This window comes from Lipotes vexillifer, unplaced genomic scaffold (assembly GCF_000442215.2).
Source record: "Lipotes vexillifer unplaced genomic scaffold, Lipotes_vexillifer_v1.1 scaffold1231, whole genome shotgun sequence".
Taxonomy (NCBI): domain Eukaryota; kingdom Metazoa; phylum Chordata; class Mammalia; order Artiodactyla; family Lipotidae; genus Lipotes; species Lipotes vexillifer.
Genome location: NW_006798220.1, coordinates 135,696 through 154,397, shown reverse-complemented (window position 1 = coordinate 154,397; position 18,702 = coordinate 135,696). Strand labels below are relative to the sequence as shown.

The window sequence follows — 18,702 nt, the reverse complement described above, 5'->3', positions numbered from 1 at the left end:
GCACATAGTTATGTTTTTGTCTGACTAGTTTTTTTTTTTATTAAAACATTTAGTATTTTACATTTAATATACCAAGCTACAGAATAGTTCCATTACCCCTGAAATTTCTTTATGCTTCTCCTTTATAATCAAACCCTCCCCTAACCCTTAACCCCTGGAAGCCACTGATCTGTTCTCTGTTCCTACATTTTTACCTTGTTTAGAAGGTAAACTGGAATCACACGGAATGTCACTTTTTAATAAATTTATTTATTTATTTTTGGCTGCACTGGGTCTTCATTGCTGTGCACAGGCTTTCTCTAGTTGCGGCGAGCAGGGGCTTCTCATTGCGGTGGCTTCTCTTGTTGCAGAACACGGGCTCTAGGCGTGCAGGCTTCAGTAGTTGTGGCACGCAGGCTCAGTAGTTGTGGTGCATGGGCTTAGTTGCTCCGTGGCATGTGGGATCTTCCCGGACCCGGGATTGAACCCGTGTTCCCTGCATTGGCAGGTGGATTCTTAACCACTGCACGACCAGGGAAGGGAATGTCACTTTTTAAATCTGGATTTTTCACTTGGCATAATGCATCTGATATTCATCCATATTGTTGCATGCAGCAAAAGTTTTTATATTTGTTTTGTTTTGCTGATTAGTATTTCTTTTACAGATGTACCATAATTTACCGACTCATCATTTGATGTACACTTGAGTACTTTCCAATTTTTGGCAAAATTTTCACAAAGCTGCTAAAAGCGTACAGATTTTCATGTGAACATAAGTTTTTATTTCTTTTGGGTAAATATCTAGGAGTGGGCTTGTTGGATCACATGAAAAGCATATGTTAACATTATCAGAAACTCCTAAACTATTTTTCAGAATGACTGAGCTATTTTGCATTCTCACTAACAATATGTAAGAATTCCAATTGCTCTGCATGTTTGTCAGGTTTTTTATTTTAGCCATTCTAATAGATGTATAGAGGTATTGAATTGGGTTTTTAATTTGGATTCCTCTAATGACAAATGATGCATTATTTGCCATCTGTATAGCTTCTTTGGAAAACCGTCTGATCAAATCCTTTGCCTATTTTTAACATATGAAAATCAATTTTAAAGTTACTACATAAAACTAATTGTATGTCTATATACCAGCTCTGAATAATTGGAAATCAATATTTTTAAAACAATATCATTTACAATATCACCAAACAAATGAGGTGCTTCGGTATAAATTTAAAATACTTAGGTGTAAATCTAAAATATGTGCAGGATGTGTTTACTCAAAACTTTTATAAAACACTGATGAAAGAAATCAAAGATGACTTAATTGAATGAAAAGATGTAGTGTGTTTATGGATTGAAAGATTGACTATTAAGATGACAATTCCCTCAAATTTAAATTCAGTGCAAGCCTATTCAAAAGATTAGCAGAATTTTTATAGACATCCATAAGCTGATCCCAAGATTTATATGGGAAGGCAATCAACTTTTGATTTTATCGACGTTATTGATTTTGCTGTTTTCAATCTTATTGTTTATGCTTTTATCTTTATACTTCCTTTTTTCTGTTTAAGATTAATTTGCTCCTTTTTTTAAGTTTCTTAAGAAACTAATGATAAAAGCTTAAATTGTTGATTTGAGACCTTCTAAAAGGAAAGACTTCTCAAATGCATGTTTGAGATGAATTGACCTTCCTTATTCAAGTACCCAAGTAACAGCAGTGACCGTTTAAGAACCCACTGTATGTCAATGGCTGTCATAGTTACTTTATTTATTTATTGGCCACACCACACGGCTTTCAGGATCTTAGTTCCCTGACCAGGGATCGAACCAAGGCCCATGGCAGTGAAAGCGCCGAGTCCTAACCACTGGAGCACCAGGGAATTCCCAGTCCTCGTTACTTTAAATGTTCCCTTTCCCAAAAGCTTTTAAGTGTCTGCTCTCTGTGATGTTTCACCAATATTCATTAGTGTGTTCATTTCTCATCAGAAGACTGATAGGATGTAGGAACTGAGACTTATGACAACTTGCCTATGTTGACACAAGTGGAGAAATTGAGATTTGAAGCTAATAATAACGAATGAAGTAATCTTTCAAGTCAGTGCACTGATTTGTTCTAGAGATGCTGGTCGAGCACCTGGTCTGTGCCAGCGCCGTGCTCAATCCCTGGGGCCACAGGGTGAATGAGACCCTGTGATCCCTGCCCTCAGGAACTTTCAGTCTGTGGAGGATAAGGATGCAGGACACAATTACACCGACAGGTATGGGGTTAGTGTCATCTCATCAATGGTTTGTACAACATTAATGTGGTTCTCTGCCTCCTAGGTTTATTTTGATGTTGCGAATCGCTTAACAGGACAAATTGTAGGTAAATCCTTGATTTTCAACATCGGGATCAGCGATGTGAACGATCATGCACCCCAGTTCCCTGAGAAGGAATTTAACATCAGTGTGAGGGAGAACCACACTGCAGGTATGCATGACGGGGCCTCGGGGCTTCCTGTCCTCTCTGTTCCGTGAAGGTTTTCCTGCTTGCATAGTGACAGGGCACTTGGTCCTAGCTGTCTTCAGGGAGACTTTTCCCTGTTCACATCCCAAAGGTTGCAGGGTGTGGATTAGAGCAAAATGCTTTGAGGTCTGCGAGCCTCATTTTGTATTGGCAATGAAATGATGTGAAAATTGTCAGTTGGAAGAGCTGATACATAAATATCAATCTAAAATAAAGCCAAATGAATGAGGGAAGAAGTAGCAGAGGTGGGTGGTAGGATCCTGAATATCTCTGCAAATTTCTCATCTGTAAAATGGCAGCAAGATGGCATCTGAAATTTCTATGAATCTGTGAGTCTTTAAATCCAAGCCACCCTCACTAAAATGTGCATCTATTTTAATAACACAAAAGCATTATTTATTTTGCAAAACTGTCTCTAGGAAATTTGGAAAATTCCAAGAAACAAAAAGATTGAAACGGAAAGCATCTCTAATACTACCAATTAGAGGTAAGTACAATTAATGTTTTAGTTTATATTCTTTCAATATTTTTCTTTGCATTTTATATGTGTGTATGTATATACCCATGGTATGTTATATTTATACATGTGTATATATTCACAGATTTATACATATAATTACAAATGTGTATTCGTATATCTACATGCTTTTTTTCATCCTTATGGTAGTGCAAAATGTATATGTGTACATATCGAATATTTATAAATATATGGGCATGCTTTTTTATATGTGCATATTTATGAATTTTCTCTTTAAAAATGCAATTTTGCTGTTTGTAACCTAACAGTGTTCTCCTACAGCATCCTGTTGTGTCATATTTTATTTTATGGTATGCTTTAAGGTTTTTAACCAACCATTTTGCCACCTTTTGCTATTTTTATAAAACATGCTTCAGTGAACATATCTGAGCTAAATGTGTGTGCTATTCAAGTATTTGCCAAGCACAAATTCAGACAGGTAGAATTGTTGGTTCAAACTGCACACACAACTTAAGTGTTGCAGTTTATCCATCTCCCAGCAACATATGAAAGGGCTCAGTGTTCATCTCTTGATTATTAAGTGCTTGAACACACGACAGCTTTCTTGGCCATTTTTATTTCTTTTATCAGTTGCTTGTTCTTTTCTTTGTCCATTTCTGCTGGTGTGATTGTCACTTTTCTACATATATATTAACAATGTCTATGTCTCTATCTGCCAATATGTATTTCAAATATGTTTTCCTTGTTTATCATTTCCTTTTAAATTCCGCTTATAGTTTTTTTGCCACACTTTAAAAAATCGATGTACCAGTTTTGTCCTTTAAGCCTGCTACATTTGCAATCATGATTAGAAAGTGCTTCTGGACCTTATGACTATTTATCCCTCTTTATTTTGTCCGGTATGTCTACAGCTTGACTTTGTATTTAAGTATTTAATCCACTCTGGTGTATGCCTCAATGCCATTTAGCAAAGAATCATCCTCCTACTGGTTTGATAGGCTGCCTTTGGCCGACAGTAACAATTTAAAACATTCTTTCCAAGTCAACCTATTTTTCAGATGTTAACAGTGGATTTGGATCAAGAAAATACTCCAAATTCTCATGTCCTTTACTTCCTTGTTTCCCAGACACCGTTACTGAGAGAAAGTGCTTTCTGGATTGACCGTATTAGTAGAGAAATACGACTGTCAGGATGCTTAGATCATGAGGTTATGCGCACTTTATTGTTTTGGAAAAATGAAATGGGTTCTCGCTCTCTGAGCCCCAGACTTAGGGTTTATGTTTGCAGTGAGAAACCCTCTGTGGCTAGACTGGCTACTGAAATTGCTAAAATGGAATATTTCTGTATTAACGTTCCCCTTTCCTGTGTCTGAAGGGCTTGACTTTCCTTTTCCTCTCCACTTAGACTGCTCCTCGGCTTGCATTACTAATCAGAGCGGAGGACTGTGGAGGACCACCGTTGTCATCCACGGCCATGGTTCACATACGTGTGCGAGACGGCTACAACCACATGCCACGTTCAGCCGGGACTGTGTAAGGCGCCTGCGCGGCCTCGGCTTCTAAGTCCCCACACGGATGGCCTCCACGTCCTAGGCTTGGTTTTGCTGAGGGAATTCCCCATATCACCCAAGATGTGTGCAATGCTCCAAAATAACGTAAATTAGAATCAAGATGTCAACTATATTGATAGAGAACCAGTTAATAACAGTCACGTGAGCTTACATTTTTACTATTTTGTGCCAGAAACTGTGTTCAGAGCATTTACATGGATCCTTAGGTTCTTACTGGTTGGAGCTGCTGCGTGATTTCCATTCTGCAGGTAAGAGAACTGAGGCTCGGGGAGGACGGAGGATCCCTGCTCCATCCACGTCAGGGGTTCTCAATTTCCACACTGTTGACATTTGGGGCTGGAGGAAGGGTACGGGGGAGGGTAGGGGAGGCTGCCCAGTGAATTGTAGGATGCTGAGCAGCCTCCCTGATCTCTACCCACTACATGCCAGTAGCACCCCCAGTTGTGACAATTGAAAATACCTGCAGACGTTGCAGGACTGGCCCTGGGTGAGAAGTCTGGGCCTGAGCTTTGCACACAATGTTCAGAGCTCTGAAATAGGAAAGATGGGTAGGTGGGTTCGGGCCTGGCTTTTCCCAGCTCACCTGATTTATATATATTGGGTTCCACACAGGATTTCACATGCTACTAGGTCCTCAGGCTTGAAGAAAGTGTTGGCACCCACTGTTCCCATCAGTTTGGAAACACCATACCACTTAAAATACGGAAGATTGCTAAGAGAGAAAATAAAAACCAGTCATGATCTACTTTCAATTTCTTCATTTTTCATTCTTCTATGTGAACTTTTTTTTTTCTTTTTTTTTCTTTCTTTTCTTTTTTTTTTTTTGCGGTACGCGGACCTCTCACTGTTGTGGCCTCTCCCGTTGCGGAGCACAGGCTCCGGACGCGCAGGCCCAGCGGCCGTGGCTCACGGGCCCAGCCGCTCCGCGGCATGTGGGATCTTCCCGGACCGGGGCACGAACCCGTGTCCCCTGCATCGGCAGGCGGACCCTCAACCACTGCGCCACCAGGGAAGCCCTATATGAACTTTTAAAAGGAAAGTGTCCATTGTATTTATGTCCTTCTCCTGACCTCTCTGAAGAAGGCCTTTCCTGATGACTGGTTAAATTCCCAACCTGACCCCTGCAACATACACACACTCAGTTCTCAGCTCCCTGGTGATGGGATTTTTGCTGTCTTGTTCACAGCACCTAAACCAGGATCTGGTACACAGTAGCCTTTGTTGAATAAATAAATGCTACAATTATTTTTTTAACTGTCATTTAAAAAAATTAATTGTATAGACCAAAGTTGAAATGTTGTCAATGAAAGCACCTCACCTAACAGTATATGATAACTGAAACATATTTATTATATTTGAGTCTTGTTTCAAAATCCTTCTCTGGCTTAGTAAAAAGCTGTGCTCCCAAAAGTAGGGCTGGAGAAAATATATGCTGTTATTTTGATGTGCTCATCTAGAGAAATTATCTTGTCACCAAAAGTGTTGAATAAGGAGCTATTTGAAAGATCTATTATATGTTAGAAAAATGATTGTCTTAATTGAAATAATCATAAGAGCTCTATTTTAGGAGAAGAGTTAGATTTTTTTTAGGCAGCATAAACTAAGGTATGTATTATTATTTTAAAAATTCTTTAAAAAGTAGTGCATCACGTTGAATTGAAGGGTACTTTTAAAGTTACTCAGCTATTCAGTTATTCAGACACCAAGTCACAAGGAGCAGGGAGGAGATGTTTGTTACTGATGCTCGTTCTGCTGTAACAGGCAGAGTTTCAGATCCTTAGGGGTCAAGTTCAATCACAAGAGAAATATCCAGGTTGTTGTCTCCAAGGCCTATGTTTTCTTTCTTCTTTCTTTTTTTTCTTTTTCAACGGCGTTTCTTTTTCTCCAGGACACTGAAATGATGATTGCTTCTGTCAGTATAACATTTAGATGGCGGAAGGCCGAGCCAGCCAGGGCGGGTTATGTCTTGAGGTCCAAGATGGTGATTCGCCATTTACGTCAGCATGGAGAGTGAAGTTCGATATATTAAATGGCAATGAAGAGGGTCATTTTGACATTTTGACTGATCCTGAGACCAATGAAGGGATTTTAAATGTAATCAAGGTAAATGCATCCCCGCAGGTAGCTGTAGATGTTGGGGCCCTTTCTGTAGGATTCCTGGCAATGAAATAGGCGCCAACAGTGGTGATGATCCGTGTGTTCCGACCCCCATGGCCAGTGAGGAAGGCAGGGCTGCACAGTGATTTCTGCCATGTGGACCCTCAGCCCTTTTGCCTGCATGGCTCCTCCCACCAAAATTATACATATCAATATTAAAGTTTTTTTTAAATTCTTTAATTAATTTATTTTTGGCTGCACTTGGTCTTCATTGCTGCGCGTGGGCTGTCTCTAGTTGCGGTGAGCAGGGGCTACTCTTCGTTGCGGTGCGTGGGCTTCTCACTGCGGCGGCTTCTCTTGTTGCAGAGCACGGGCTCTAGGCGCGTGGGCTTCAGTAGTTGTGGCACGCAGGCTCAGTAGTTGTGGCATGTGGGCTCTAGAGCGCAGGCTCAGTAGTTGTGGTGCACAGGCTTAGTTGCTCCGCGGCATGTGGGATCTTCCCGGACCAGGGCTCAAATGCATGTCCCCTGCATTGGCAGGCGGACTCCTAACCACTGTGCCACCAGGGAAGTCCCTTTAAGATTATTTTTGATATGACTAATTACTCCAACATTAAAATTTTTTGTTTTAGACAAAATTTAATAGATTTATATAGTCCCTAACATTTTTTTCTCCTGTTGTGATAAAAGCACTTAAAATATTTTCTCTAACCCTATGAGTTCATTGTTTTTCCTCCTGGGTTTGAAAGAAATTAGAACATTTGCACGGACCCGTAAAAAGATTGTGAGCTCCTGGCAGTTTGCCTGCTGTGACTAGTAGAGAGTTGGCCCTGCAGTAAAGTATTATTGTCTCATTTATTGATAAGGAAACTGAAGCCCAGAGAGGTTGGGTTGTTTTCAGGAAGTCACACAGCTGGAATAGCGGTTCAAACTGGGGCAGTCTGACTCCAGTGCCTTTAGTCTTAATTGCTCTCAGTAGACCCTAGAACGACCAGTGCCTCTGGTGCAGTGCAGGTGAGTCAACCTGGGGGTCAGGTTCAAAAGCAGACCTGAGTTAGTAGGTCTGGGGTGGGGCCCGTTTCTGCCTGTCAGTGTAACAAGCTCCCAGGTGATGCCAACGGGCCACATCCACCCTTTGAATAGCAAGGCTCTGTGGATTCTCCACACCAGCTGCCTGGGGCTGAATTTCCCAAAAATTCCGAGTCTTTCAATCCTTTTAAGTCACTGACCACTTTGTACCCTGAATAGCTATGATCATTAATATCTGTATTTCCCTAAGCTCCCCTAATTTTTCTGCAGTAGAGTTGTCACATTAATGTTTTATTAGGTTATGGTTTTTGTTGCATTTTTCATTACCCTCTGATGGACGGTGGCTCTTTTCAACCAGGAGCGGGAGGGGAAAAGGAGAACTCCATAAGTGATCTGAAAATGGGCTGATGACTGTCTTTTGATTGTTATCAAAGACGATGTAAATAATAAATGAAGCACAAAAGCCACAGGCGCTGGGTTGACGGTGACACGCGTGCTGAGCAGGCTTCGTCTGGCCAGCAGAGCTGCGGGTGCTAATGCAATCTTCTCTCTGTGGCGGCCGCCTTTGGACTGTGAGACAGCCGGTGCGGAGCCTCGTCGTGGCCGTGGAGCACGAGGAGCCGCTCTTCTCCTGCGAAGGGGGGTGGCTGCAGAGGCCCCGCAGGCTGCGGCCAGCACCACCGCGAGTGTGCGGGTGGCCGGCATCAGCGACCCGGCCGCCTTCCTCCCCGGGACCTTCATCGTCAGTGAAGGCGTCGGCGCTGGGCCTGGGACTCAGGTGGGAATTTTTAATGCTACTGATCCGGACAGAACTGCCAGCCGGATAAGGTGGGGAGACAGGAGCAGGACGGGTGGCGGGTTATGCAGAATTAGCCACATGCCCCAGAGGATTCCTGTTGGAAATTAGCTCCTTTCATGTGCTCCTGAGGACGACTCCATTCCAGTTATGAGACTACCAGAAGCCACCCAGAACACACTTCCCCAGGTTCAATGCCTTCTTGTTTCTATAGCGGTCTCTGACCCCCAAAGGTGGAATCCACTTGTCCGTTTCCTTTGCATTTAGCACAAAATTCTTTTACAGATTTTTCTTGTATTAAAAGAATTTGTTATGTATTTCTAGTTCCCCTTTATCAAAGGTTGTAAACTGGCAGCCCTCTGGCTTCTGGGCAACAGAAGTGTTTTCGTTTTCATTGTGGTAAAATGTATGTAAAGTTTACCACTATCAGCATTTTCAGGTGTGTAGTTCGGCAACATTATTAAGTACATTCATATTGTGCTTCACAGTGTACCCTCACCGCTGTCCATCTGCAAAATCTTTCCATCCATCTCTTTTCACCTTCCTAAACTAAAACTCTGCCCCCAGTAAGCAATAACTTCCCGTTCCCCCCACCCCCAGGACCTGGCACTACATTCAACTTTCTGTCTCTATGAATGTGACTGCTCTAATTATGTCATATAAATGGGATCACACAGGATTTGTCCTTTTGTGACTGGCATATTTCACTTAGCATAATGTCCTCAAGTTTTACCCATGTTCTAGCATGTGCCCCAGAATTTCCTTCCTTTTAAAGCTGAATAATATTCCGTTATATGTATATACCACACTTTATCTATTCATCCCTTGATGGACACTTGGGTTGCTTAGTGTTTTGTTTTTAAAAACAAAGTTTCGATAATCCCCAAGAAGGTGGCAGAGTGGGAAGCACCAGGAATCTCTCTCCCCATCCAGACAATTGTGCTGGCAGAATCTGTCTGATGTACCTATTTTGGAACTCAGGAATCTGTTGAAGGCTTGCACCTTCCAGGGGAAGGCAGACTGTAAACTGTGGTTAATTTTGATCCATTTCAACTCTTAGCACAGTGCCTTCCCCAGGGGCTACCCTTCCCCACCTCCAGCCCCACAGAAGGCAGCTGTGCACGTGTCTCTGGAATCGCGCACACTACTTGTGGGAGCCGGGGTGGGCAAAAAATTAACAGAAGTTAATTCCCTTCTTATCAGTAATTACTTTATATATAGAAAGATTAAACTCTCCAATCAAAGGACAGAGATTGGTAGAATGGATAAAAACACATGATCTGACTCTATGTTGTCTTCAAGAGGCTTTCTTGAGATCCAAAGACACAAACAGGTAACCTAACACCATATACAAAAGTTAACTCCAAACGGATCAAGGACCTAAATGTAAGACCTAAAATAAGACAACTCTTAGAAGAAAACATAAGACAAAAGCTTCACAACACTGAATTTGGCAACGATTTCTTGGATATGACACCAACGGCACGGATAACAAAAGAAAAGATAGTCAAATCAGACTTCATGAAAATGGAAACATTTTGTGCACCAAAAGACACTATCCGCAGAGTACAAAGCCAGAATGGGAGAAAATATTGGCAAGTCATATATCTGATAGGGGATTAATATCCAGAAAATACAGAGGACTTCTAAAACTCAACAAGAACAAGAACAACCAAAAAACCCGTGATTCAAAAATGGGCAAAAAACTTGAATAGACATGTCTCCAAAGAAGATATACAAGTGGCCAATAAGCACATGAAAGTTGCTCAACATCACTAATCATCAGGGAAATGCAAGTCAGAACTACAGTGAGATACCACCTCACACCCAGGAGAATGGCTACCATAAGAAAAGCAGAAAACAACGGTTGGGGAGAATGTGAAGCAATTGATACCCTTGTGTACCACTGATGAGAATGTAAAATGGTACAGCCTCTGTGAAAAACAGTATGGCAGTTCCTCAAAAATTAAAAATAGAATTATCATATGATCCAGCAATTCCACTTCTGGGTATATACCCAAAAGAACTGAAAACAGGGTCTCAAAGAGTTATTTGTACACCCACACTGATAGCAGCATTATTCACAATAGTTAAAACGTGGAAGCAACCCAAGGGTCCACTGACGGATGAATGGTTAAGCAAAATGTTCTCTATACGTGCAGTGGAGTATTATTCAGCCTTAAAAAGGAAGGGAATTCTGCAACATGCTACAATATGGATGAACCTTAAGGATATTGTGCTAAGTGAAATGTGCCTGTCACAGAAAGACAAATTCTGTGTGATTCCACTTATAGGAGGTACTTAGAGTAGTCAAAAGTCATAAAGACAGAAAATATAATGCCAATTTCTAGGGGCTGGCGGGAGGGGAATGGAGAGTTATTGTTTAATAGGTACAGAGCTTCAGTTTTACAAGATTAAAAGAGCTATGGGAATGGATGGTGGTGATGGTTGTACAGCAATGTGAAATATTTAATACCACTGAAATGCACACTTAAAAATGGTTAAGGTGGTAAATTTTATGTTATGTGTATTTTACTGTAGTAAAAAAAGAAAAAAATAATCAAGCTGCCATCATTTAAAAATCAAGAGATTAAGCTAACAACCCGACTTACCTGGATGTTCCTGAAAAAGAGGAAGATTCGGCATCACTGGGTCTGTGTCCAACGAGGTCACGATCATCTGGGGCATAGAGAGGGTCCTGCATCATGGCCCTTCCACCTCTCACTCAGCGGTTGGCCCCAATCCCCATCCGAGCAGTTCTCTCATTTCTGCCACCTGCTCGGACCGTCATGGGCACGAGAGTTTGAGATTCTTCCTTAGAGCAATGCTTCTCAACTTAACCATTGAGAAGGACCATATTTTGCTTCTTTTAATTTCCAATTCACTGTGGAGTAATAATTTTATAAAATATTAAAAAATAAATTACAAAAAATGATTATGTGCCTGCGGGTCACAGTAAAATGCCACTGACTAAAAATTCCCCAACACTTGCTCTCAGTTTCTGCTATTGTCTCATTGTGGACAGCTAACCAAGAGCTCCAGACCAGCACAGGTCCACGCAGGTGCATGCTGAGTTAGAATAAAAATCACCTGGAGGGCCTGTTAAAATGCCCGTTGCTGGGCCTCACCCTTGTGGTTTCTGATTATGAGGTCTGGTGTGGGGACTGAGATTTGCATTTCTAGCAAGTTCCAAGGTGATGCTGAAGCTGCTGGTCCCTGGACCTTGCTTTGGATACACCCATGTAGAGCCTGTATCTGATTCAGTGCTGTATTCCCATCCCTACAGTATGGTTGGTCCCTTTAAAAACCATGACCTGTCAAATATCAGAGAGATAGTTGCTGACCTTTTCCAAAGCCTTTATACAACATGAAAGAGAAGGCACGGAAACTCCCTTTCTCCGGCCCTTTGGTGGAGCTGCACCTTTTCTGTGTTTACCTGTGGGTACAGGCCTTTCCTTCTGCGGGTCCCTCAGGAGGAACCATAGCTGTGCTTGGCATTCCGGCTTGGTTCCAATGGCTGCCGCCGCCTTTTTTTTTTTTTTTAAAGCGTTTTTATTTTTTTATAAATTTATTTATTTTATGTGTTTATTTTTGGCCGCGCTGGGTCTTCGTTGCTGCACGCGGGCTTTCACTAGTTGTGGTGAGCGTGGGCTACTCTTCATTGGGGTGCTCAAGCTTCTCATTGCGGTGGCTTCTCGTTGCGGAGCACGGGCTCTAGGCGCGCGGGCTTCAGTAGTTGTGGTGAGCGGGCTTAGTTGCTCTGCAGCATGTGGGATCTTCCCGGACCAGGTCTCGAGGATTCTTAACCACTGCGCCACCAGGGAAGCCCAAGTGTTTTGTTAACTTATCCTGCCCAGATATTCTGAATTTTCAAAAAAGCAGGAAAACAGATTGAGCCCCTGCAGTAAAGCTTATGACTTTGACAGGGAAACGGCCTCAGTGTTTCCATGGAGTGGTTCTTTCCCCAGAGGCCGAGAACGCTAATTTCCCAGGGGTCTGTGTGCATGGAGCAGCCTCTTTAGTTAATCAGCAGCCCTCCTGGAATGCCCCCGCCACAGGTGTCCCACCACGGACGGGGACGGGGCCCATGCTGCTCTTCCTGTCAGATACCAACGACCACGCGCCCACCCTTCACCCACGGTCTCCATACCTGGAGGTCTGGAGTCTGCAGGAGGCAGACCCCGCCCCATCGAGGCGGAGGGCGGGGCCCAGCAGCCCTACTTGCACCCGTTCACCTTCAGATTGGACAATGCGTGGGCAAACACAGAAGACACGTGGAGACTGGGGAGAATCATGGTGAGTGTACTGGCATTGGTCGGGGATAAAGGATGGAAAAGGACAGAAACCTGACTTCCACAGACTTAAGCAAAAGAGGAGTGTGTTAGCTAGGTAACCGAGAAAGAGGCCAAGTGAGCCTGTCAGCAGAGCTGGGGGCCCCGAGGACTTCCTGGAGGAGGCAGCTCCGGACCTTGGCCCTGCCTTTCCCTGGATCCTTTCATCTTAAGGCAGGCTGTCCTCTGGAGGTGGCAGGGTAGCAGCTGGGAGTCCCTGGGACTCATCCTGGCACCTAGCAAGAAGGTGTACCTCACTGCAAGGCTTGAGTTACCTGTCCTGCTCAGCATCGTGGGTGGGGAGGGCAGAAGTGCTGATTGGCTGGTTCTGAGCCCACACCTGGATCTGGCTGGGATCTGGGCTAAGCCTCTCTTGACCCGCATGGGCTGAGAGTTCAGGAAGTGTGGGCACCCCAAAGGAAAATCGGGGTGCTTTTACCAGGAGGAGCCACCGGCATCCAGTGTCAACATCCTACTTTGTGCTTCTATTACCTGGTCTCTAGGACGTAACCTGTTTTTTAGTTGAAACTGCGAGTCCATGTTTATATCTCCCAGACCCAGAGTGTGCCGTAAAGCATTGAAACATACCCCAAAAGAGGTCTGGTCTTCCGGGAGGTGATCTCCAAGCCCTCGGAATACCCTGCCTGATAAAAGTGTCTCTGTTTACCTAGGGGAGGGGATCTTGTGTCCATCAATAGGAGCAATGTGATTTAGGGTGTGGCCTTTGGGTCATGTAAGCGTGTGGGTGTCAGTTAATCAGCCATGTGGGTGGCTAACCAGTTTTACAAGGCCAAGTTCTGATAAAGACCGTGGACACAGGGCCCGGTGGGCTTCCCTGGTTGGCAATATTCCATGCATCTTGTCACTCATGGATGCCGGGAGGTGATGTGGTCCTGACTCCGTGGGCAGGAGAGCTGGAAATTCTGCATTTGATACTTTTCTAAACTCTGCCCCATGTACTTCCTCCCTTGACTGATTTGAATCCATATCCTTTTAGTGTAATAAACCCTAACCCTGCGTATACAATTTTCAGCGAGTCCTGAGTCCTTCTAGAGAATTATCAACCTGAGGGTGGTCTTGGGAACCCCTGCACTTGCAGCTGGTGTCCGAGTGAGGGTCGCTCTGGCGACCCTAACTTCATACAGAGCCTTGGCACATGGGAGGCACCTAGGAAATACCCACCGAGCAGCTGAACAAATGCACAAGTCAATGCAGCTAAGGTCCCTCTCCCTCTGCAGGTCACTCAGTGGAACTTTTAATGCTGAGAAGCCTCCCACGTGGTGAGTACTTTGTGCCGCTTTTCCTCGGAGACAAACAGGGACTTTCCCAGAAGCAGACTGTCCATGTGAGGGTCTGTTCCTGTCCCGGTGGATTCACATGTGCAGAGCCCTCCGTCGGGAGCCGGGCTCCTCCAGGGGGTCCTGGCCCCTCTCTGTGCAGCGTTCGTAGCTCTGGCAGGTCAGCAGATACAGCAGCTATCCTGGGAATGCGGCTCCTCTCCCCAGGCTGTGAGCCAGGGGGATGAGTCCTCGGGGGTGGGGAGCAGATGATGGCCGAGGTCAGCGCGATGCCGTTGAGAATAACCCCCAGGCTCGTCAGAGTCCCAGACTCAGATCAGAGGTTGCCACCCTGGTCAGAAATGCTGCCTGCCTGGCAAAGGCAGCTTCTACTTAGTACACAGCAGCTTTTACAGCCATGGAACCTGTAGATGGCCACAGTCTAAGGGTGACTGTATGGTTTATAATAGCTGAGGGCAGCAGTGAACACAAGCTCCCAGGGTTGGCAAAGGCTAACGAGGAAGCTCAATTTTCAAGGAAATAATAAAATATTACTGGTCACATGGTATTAATCAGTTCAACAAATAGTCATCTGGCACCTACTTGTGCCCCAAGCTGTGCTAAGTGCTGTGGCTACAAAGATGATGAAGGTGCACTTGACCCCTGAGTTCACGGCTGAGTTACAAGTTAGCAGCACAGGATCCTGTTGGAACCTCTGATCTAGATGAGCTTGTGCACCTCGTTTCCGCCTTTCTCTCATCACAGCCGCTCTGCTTTTCCTGCTGAGATGCTATTTTGTGTCTGAAGCCAGAGGCAGGGATGCTCTATCCCACGTGAGGAAGGCATCCAGACCCTGATCAAGTGGAACGATGAGAGTGGAGCTGCCCCGTCCAGGTAGTGAACTCAGTGCTTGTGTTTCATGTCGATGCGAGTTAGGCGTGGCCGTACTGTTCTCACTCACTGTCCTTTCTCATTTCACCATATCACCATATTTGAGTAGCAAATGGGAAAGAAAGTCCTGTGAAAATTGTCCAACCCCACTAAATTGATTTATTGTTTTAGGGCATTGGTTCTCAACTAGGGGCGATTTTGCCCCCCCATTCCCCCCTGTCCCCAGGGGACAGTGGGCAGTGTGGAGGCATTTTGGTGGTCACAACTCAACTGGGAGTGCAGTGGGGGCATGATGCTTTTGGCGTCTGGCGGGTAGAAGGCGGGGAGGCTGCTGAACATCCTACCGGACACAGGACAGTCCCCACAACAGAAAAGTCACTGGCCCTAGTGTCAGCAGTGCCAAGGCTGAGAAACCTTGTTTAGGAAAAGTGACTTTTGCCAGGTGGAGTTTCTCTAAACGGAAAACATGCTATGCTCCCTAATTAAGTGAGCCCACACTGGCTTCTTGGCCGTGGTGTGGGGTGAAGTAAGGCAGAACCCACTCATGCAGCCTCTCCAGCAGAGGTGGAGCAGAGAGCCCACTGGCCCTGCAGGGACAACCCTGGGCCTTTGTCACAGTGGGCGAGTCATTTCTGCGCATCCTCAGCTGTGAGCGAGGGAGGATGAAACCAGCCTCACAAGTCGGTTATGGGTCAAGGAAGACGAAGCCCATGACAGCACCTCACAAGCCTCCAACACAAGGTGGAATCAGCCAGCGACTGCTGGGTTTTCACACCTGCTGCTTCTGATCCTGGCCCTGCCTTGGCTCCATCGCCCTTGTCAGCAGCTGGGCCGTGAGATACAAGCGCTGAGCGCTCCTGTCTGTCTTCACTTCACTCTGACCTAAGGCTGCTTGATCCAAAAGACGAAAGCCAAGAAATGTCAAAAGGGAACACTGTCTTTTGCGCAGAAGATTCAGGTTGCCTCATCTGCTGTTGTCTGAGACCTCTACCCTCGGTTTTCTCCTGGAAGGAAGAGACTTAGTGAGATGATTTTGGGAAAAGAGAGTCCAGTTAACTTTGGTCCCTGGCTCGGATAAATAGGGAGATATTCTAAAAGATGATTGGTGGTTGGAGAAGCTGGTGGTTGACCAAGACTCCTAGGGTTCTTCCCACATTTTCTCTCCTCTGTTGGCACAAAGGAAGGGGAAGTAAGAGCTTTGGACCACGTTGAGGGTGCACACACCTGTAAGTCCGTGTCTGTGCAGGCCTGCGTCCAGCCCTCCCTGTCGTGGGGACAGGAAGGCAGAGGCGTGGTCCGAACTACCTAGATAGTTGGGTTCCCAGAAGGAATGCCCCTTGCCCCCAGCTATGAGAATAGCAGCTACCTGTTTTGATTTGTTTGTGTAATTTTAAGAAGGAAACCGTCCTGACGAACAACAGTGCTTTGTGGGACAGATAGAATTCCCTGCCTCAGGCAATTCTACTCTGCTCTGATGCTCCACCATCCAGGAAAATGGAAAGAGCTCCTGAGCCAAGGGGCTGTGCTTAGCCTCCCACTTGGTGGGTGGAGCTGAGGCTGCCTGGCTGGAAGGAGGCCAGTGGGGAGGGCGTCTCCCCAGGCACTGGCTGAGGGCACTGCCAAGGTGGGAGAGGAGCTGGTAATGCCTGTTCTTGTTGGCCAGCTGCTTAGTGGTTGTCTTTTGGGGAAGGAGGAGCAGCTACAGAAGCAGAGTGTGTGGAAGGGAAGCTTGGTCATTGCAGGGCTAGGCCGGCAGGTTGGAGGGGGTCTGGTGGCACTGACCAAGGGCCAGCTATCAGAGGCACAAGAGCACCCAATCCGGGACAAGGGGCCTCTAGCTCATCTTGTCCCAGAAGATGTCCTTCCTCTCATCTGCTACTCACAGCCCAGGACACACCCCCGTTCCTGCCACAGTATCTTAGGGCTCTGAGAACGGGGATCCAACAAACCTGGGTTTCGGTTCCCAAACTGTGTCTTATCAGATACAGAATCTAACCAATCCTCGACTTTCATATATAAAGTGAGATCAATGATGTTCTTTTTCTCTCAAGCTTATTGGACAGTTTAGTCAAATAGCACATGTAAATTAGTAATTACTGGTACATAGTAAACAGTGGCTGCTACTACTAGTATTATTAACAGTAATTACCAATTATGTCTTTGTAGCCATTGGTAAATAAGGCTACCCCAAAGTGTCCACGCTTCTCCGTTACCCATCTCCATTAGCCTGAATATACCAGCCTGCATTCACACACCGGGGACATTGTACACTCCTGGGAAGACTCCTTCATCCCGGATGCCATCACTGATTCCACCCACCTTGTCCTATTCTGCCGCTGGACACCCCCAATCAAGAGGGTCTGCAAGATAGCATAGGGGCCTGCCCTCTCTGTGGTGGAAGCTGGTGAGCTCTTACAGAATGAAATCCAGCACCCATCAGCTTTTGAGTCCCTCAGTGAATATTGGTTGAATGAGAAATGGATAAGGCTGCACACAGCACTGCCCAACCGTGGTGACCCCAAGAGCCTTCACTGTGAGTCTTAGAAGAGGATGAGTACAGGCTTTTAGATGCTGAGGCCCTAGTGAAACAAGGCTTTTGGTTTTGTTGGTTGGTTTTTGTTTTTACCATCACTTTACATGAAACACTAAACAACAAGAAACTCCACTTCCTAACCAGCAATTACAAAAGCATCCCCTCCCCAAGTATGTCCTCTTGCTTTATAGGGCAGGTGTATTTTGCAGAGTCTGGATGCTTTCTGTGATGGCGTAGAATAACGCATCTGGGGGAGATGATACTCCTTGCTCTCTGCATTTATTACCGCCATCTGTAATTTCAGCTCCTGTCATATTTCTTTCCCTGTGCCCCACAGGAAAGGTCATACGTCAGGGATCAGATGTCAGCCCTGTCCATCAACACAGCCGAGGCAGGCGCCAAGCTGGGAGCTAAGGTAAGTGTGGGTCATTTGCTGCTTGGGTTGAAACAGAGCGGGGGCTTTGCTGATGGTCCCCCTGGTTGGGGACACCCTGGCTGCTCCCCCAGTCCCCAACCCAGAATGATGCCCTGCAGGCCTGATCCATACCTGCCTCCACCCCGGCCCCACCTGCAAAGGCCCTGCAATTCTGCTCAAGCTCACATGCCTTCGCCTCCCAGCTCAGGTGTCAGATGACTCAGGGCCCACATTCCAGTCCGTCCAGTGCTACCATTACGACTTTTTGCCACATGCAGATGCCACTTGCACTAGTGTATTAAAAACTTTTTTTTCTTTAAATGGACTTGCATACCAATGAGATACACTTCTTTAAATAGGAAATGTTATATTTCAACTGTAAATGAAAAATCAGTTTTGCTTGTATAAAGAGCAGGTAAGTGGGGCACAGACACAATAGAAATAGAACCCAGTAATTCCAGGTAGAAAAGGTGGAAGGAGACAGAGAGCCAAGCCAGGCTGGCACCCGATGGACACTTTCTCCTTGTTGTCATTAGGAGTATGGAAGAGGAATTAGAAAGGGACTAATTTTCTTGCTGTGCAATTCAATGTCATTGAAAACCCTGTTCCCGAACTGGCTGAACCTTCCCTTCTCAAAGAGGACGATGATCCCACTTTGAAAAAGAGCGAGTTGACCCAGGGCTGCCGTCATTTATTGGGCAGGTGCCTGGCTGGGGTGAGCAGGTCCAGGTCCAGAGGGCATCTGCCCACCAGTCCATGCTCCCAGGGGAAGGGAGTGCGGAGACTCCTGCAGGGCTGGC

The 18,702-nt window shown here is 45.4% G+C and overlaps 1 protein-coding gene across 1 annotated transcript in view; it reads left to right on the top strand.

Annotated features, from left to right (window-relative positions):
* LOC103082015 (cadherin-like protein 26) overlaps positions 1 to 18,027 on the top strand; it is a 54,336-nt gene extending 36,309 nt beyond the window's left edge. Inside the window, 9 exon segments of the mRNA XM_082931485.1 lie at positions 2,187 to 2,244; positions 2,302 to 2,455; positions 4,011 to 4,171; positions 4,369 to 4,480; positions 6,423 to 6,637; positions 8,241 to 8,437; positions 12,514 to 12,751; positions 17,825 to 17,902; positions 17,995 to 18,027. Of these exon segments, the coding sequence (XP_082787611.1) occupies positions 2,187 to 2,244; positions 2,302 to 2,455; positions 4,011 to 4,171; positions 4,369 to 4,480; positions 6,423 to 6,637; positions 8,241 to 8,437; positions 12,514 to 12,751; positions 17,825 to 17,902; positions 17,995 to 18,027 (1,246 nt within the window).
* Positions 18,028 to 18,702: the final 675 nt, after the last annotated feature.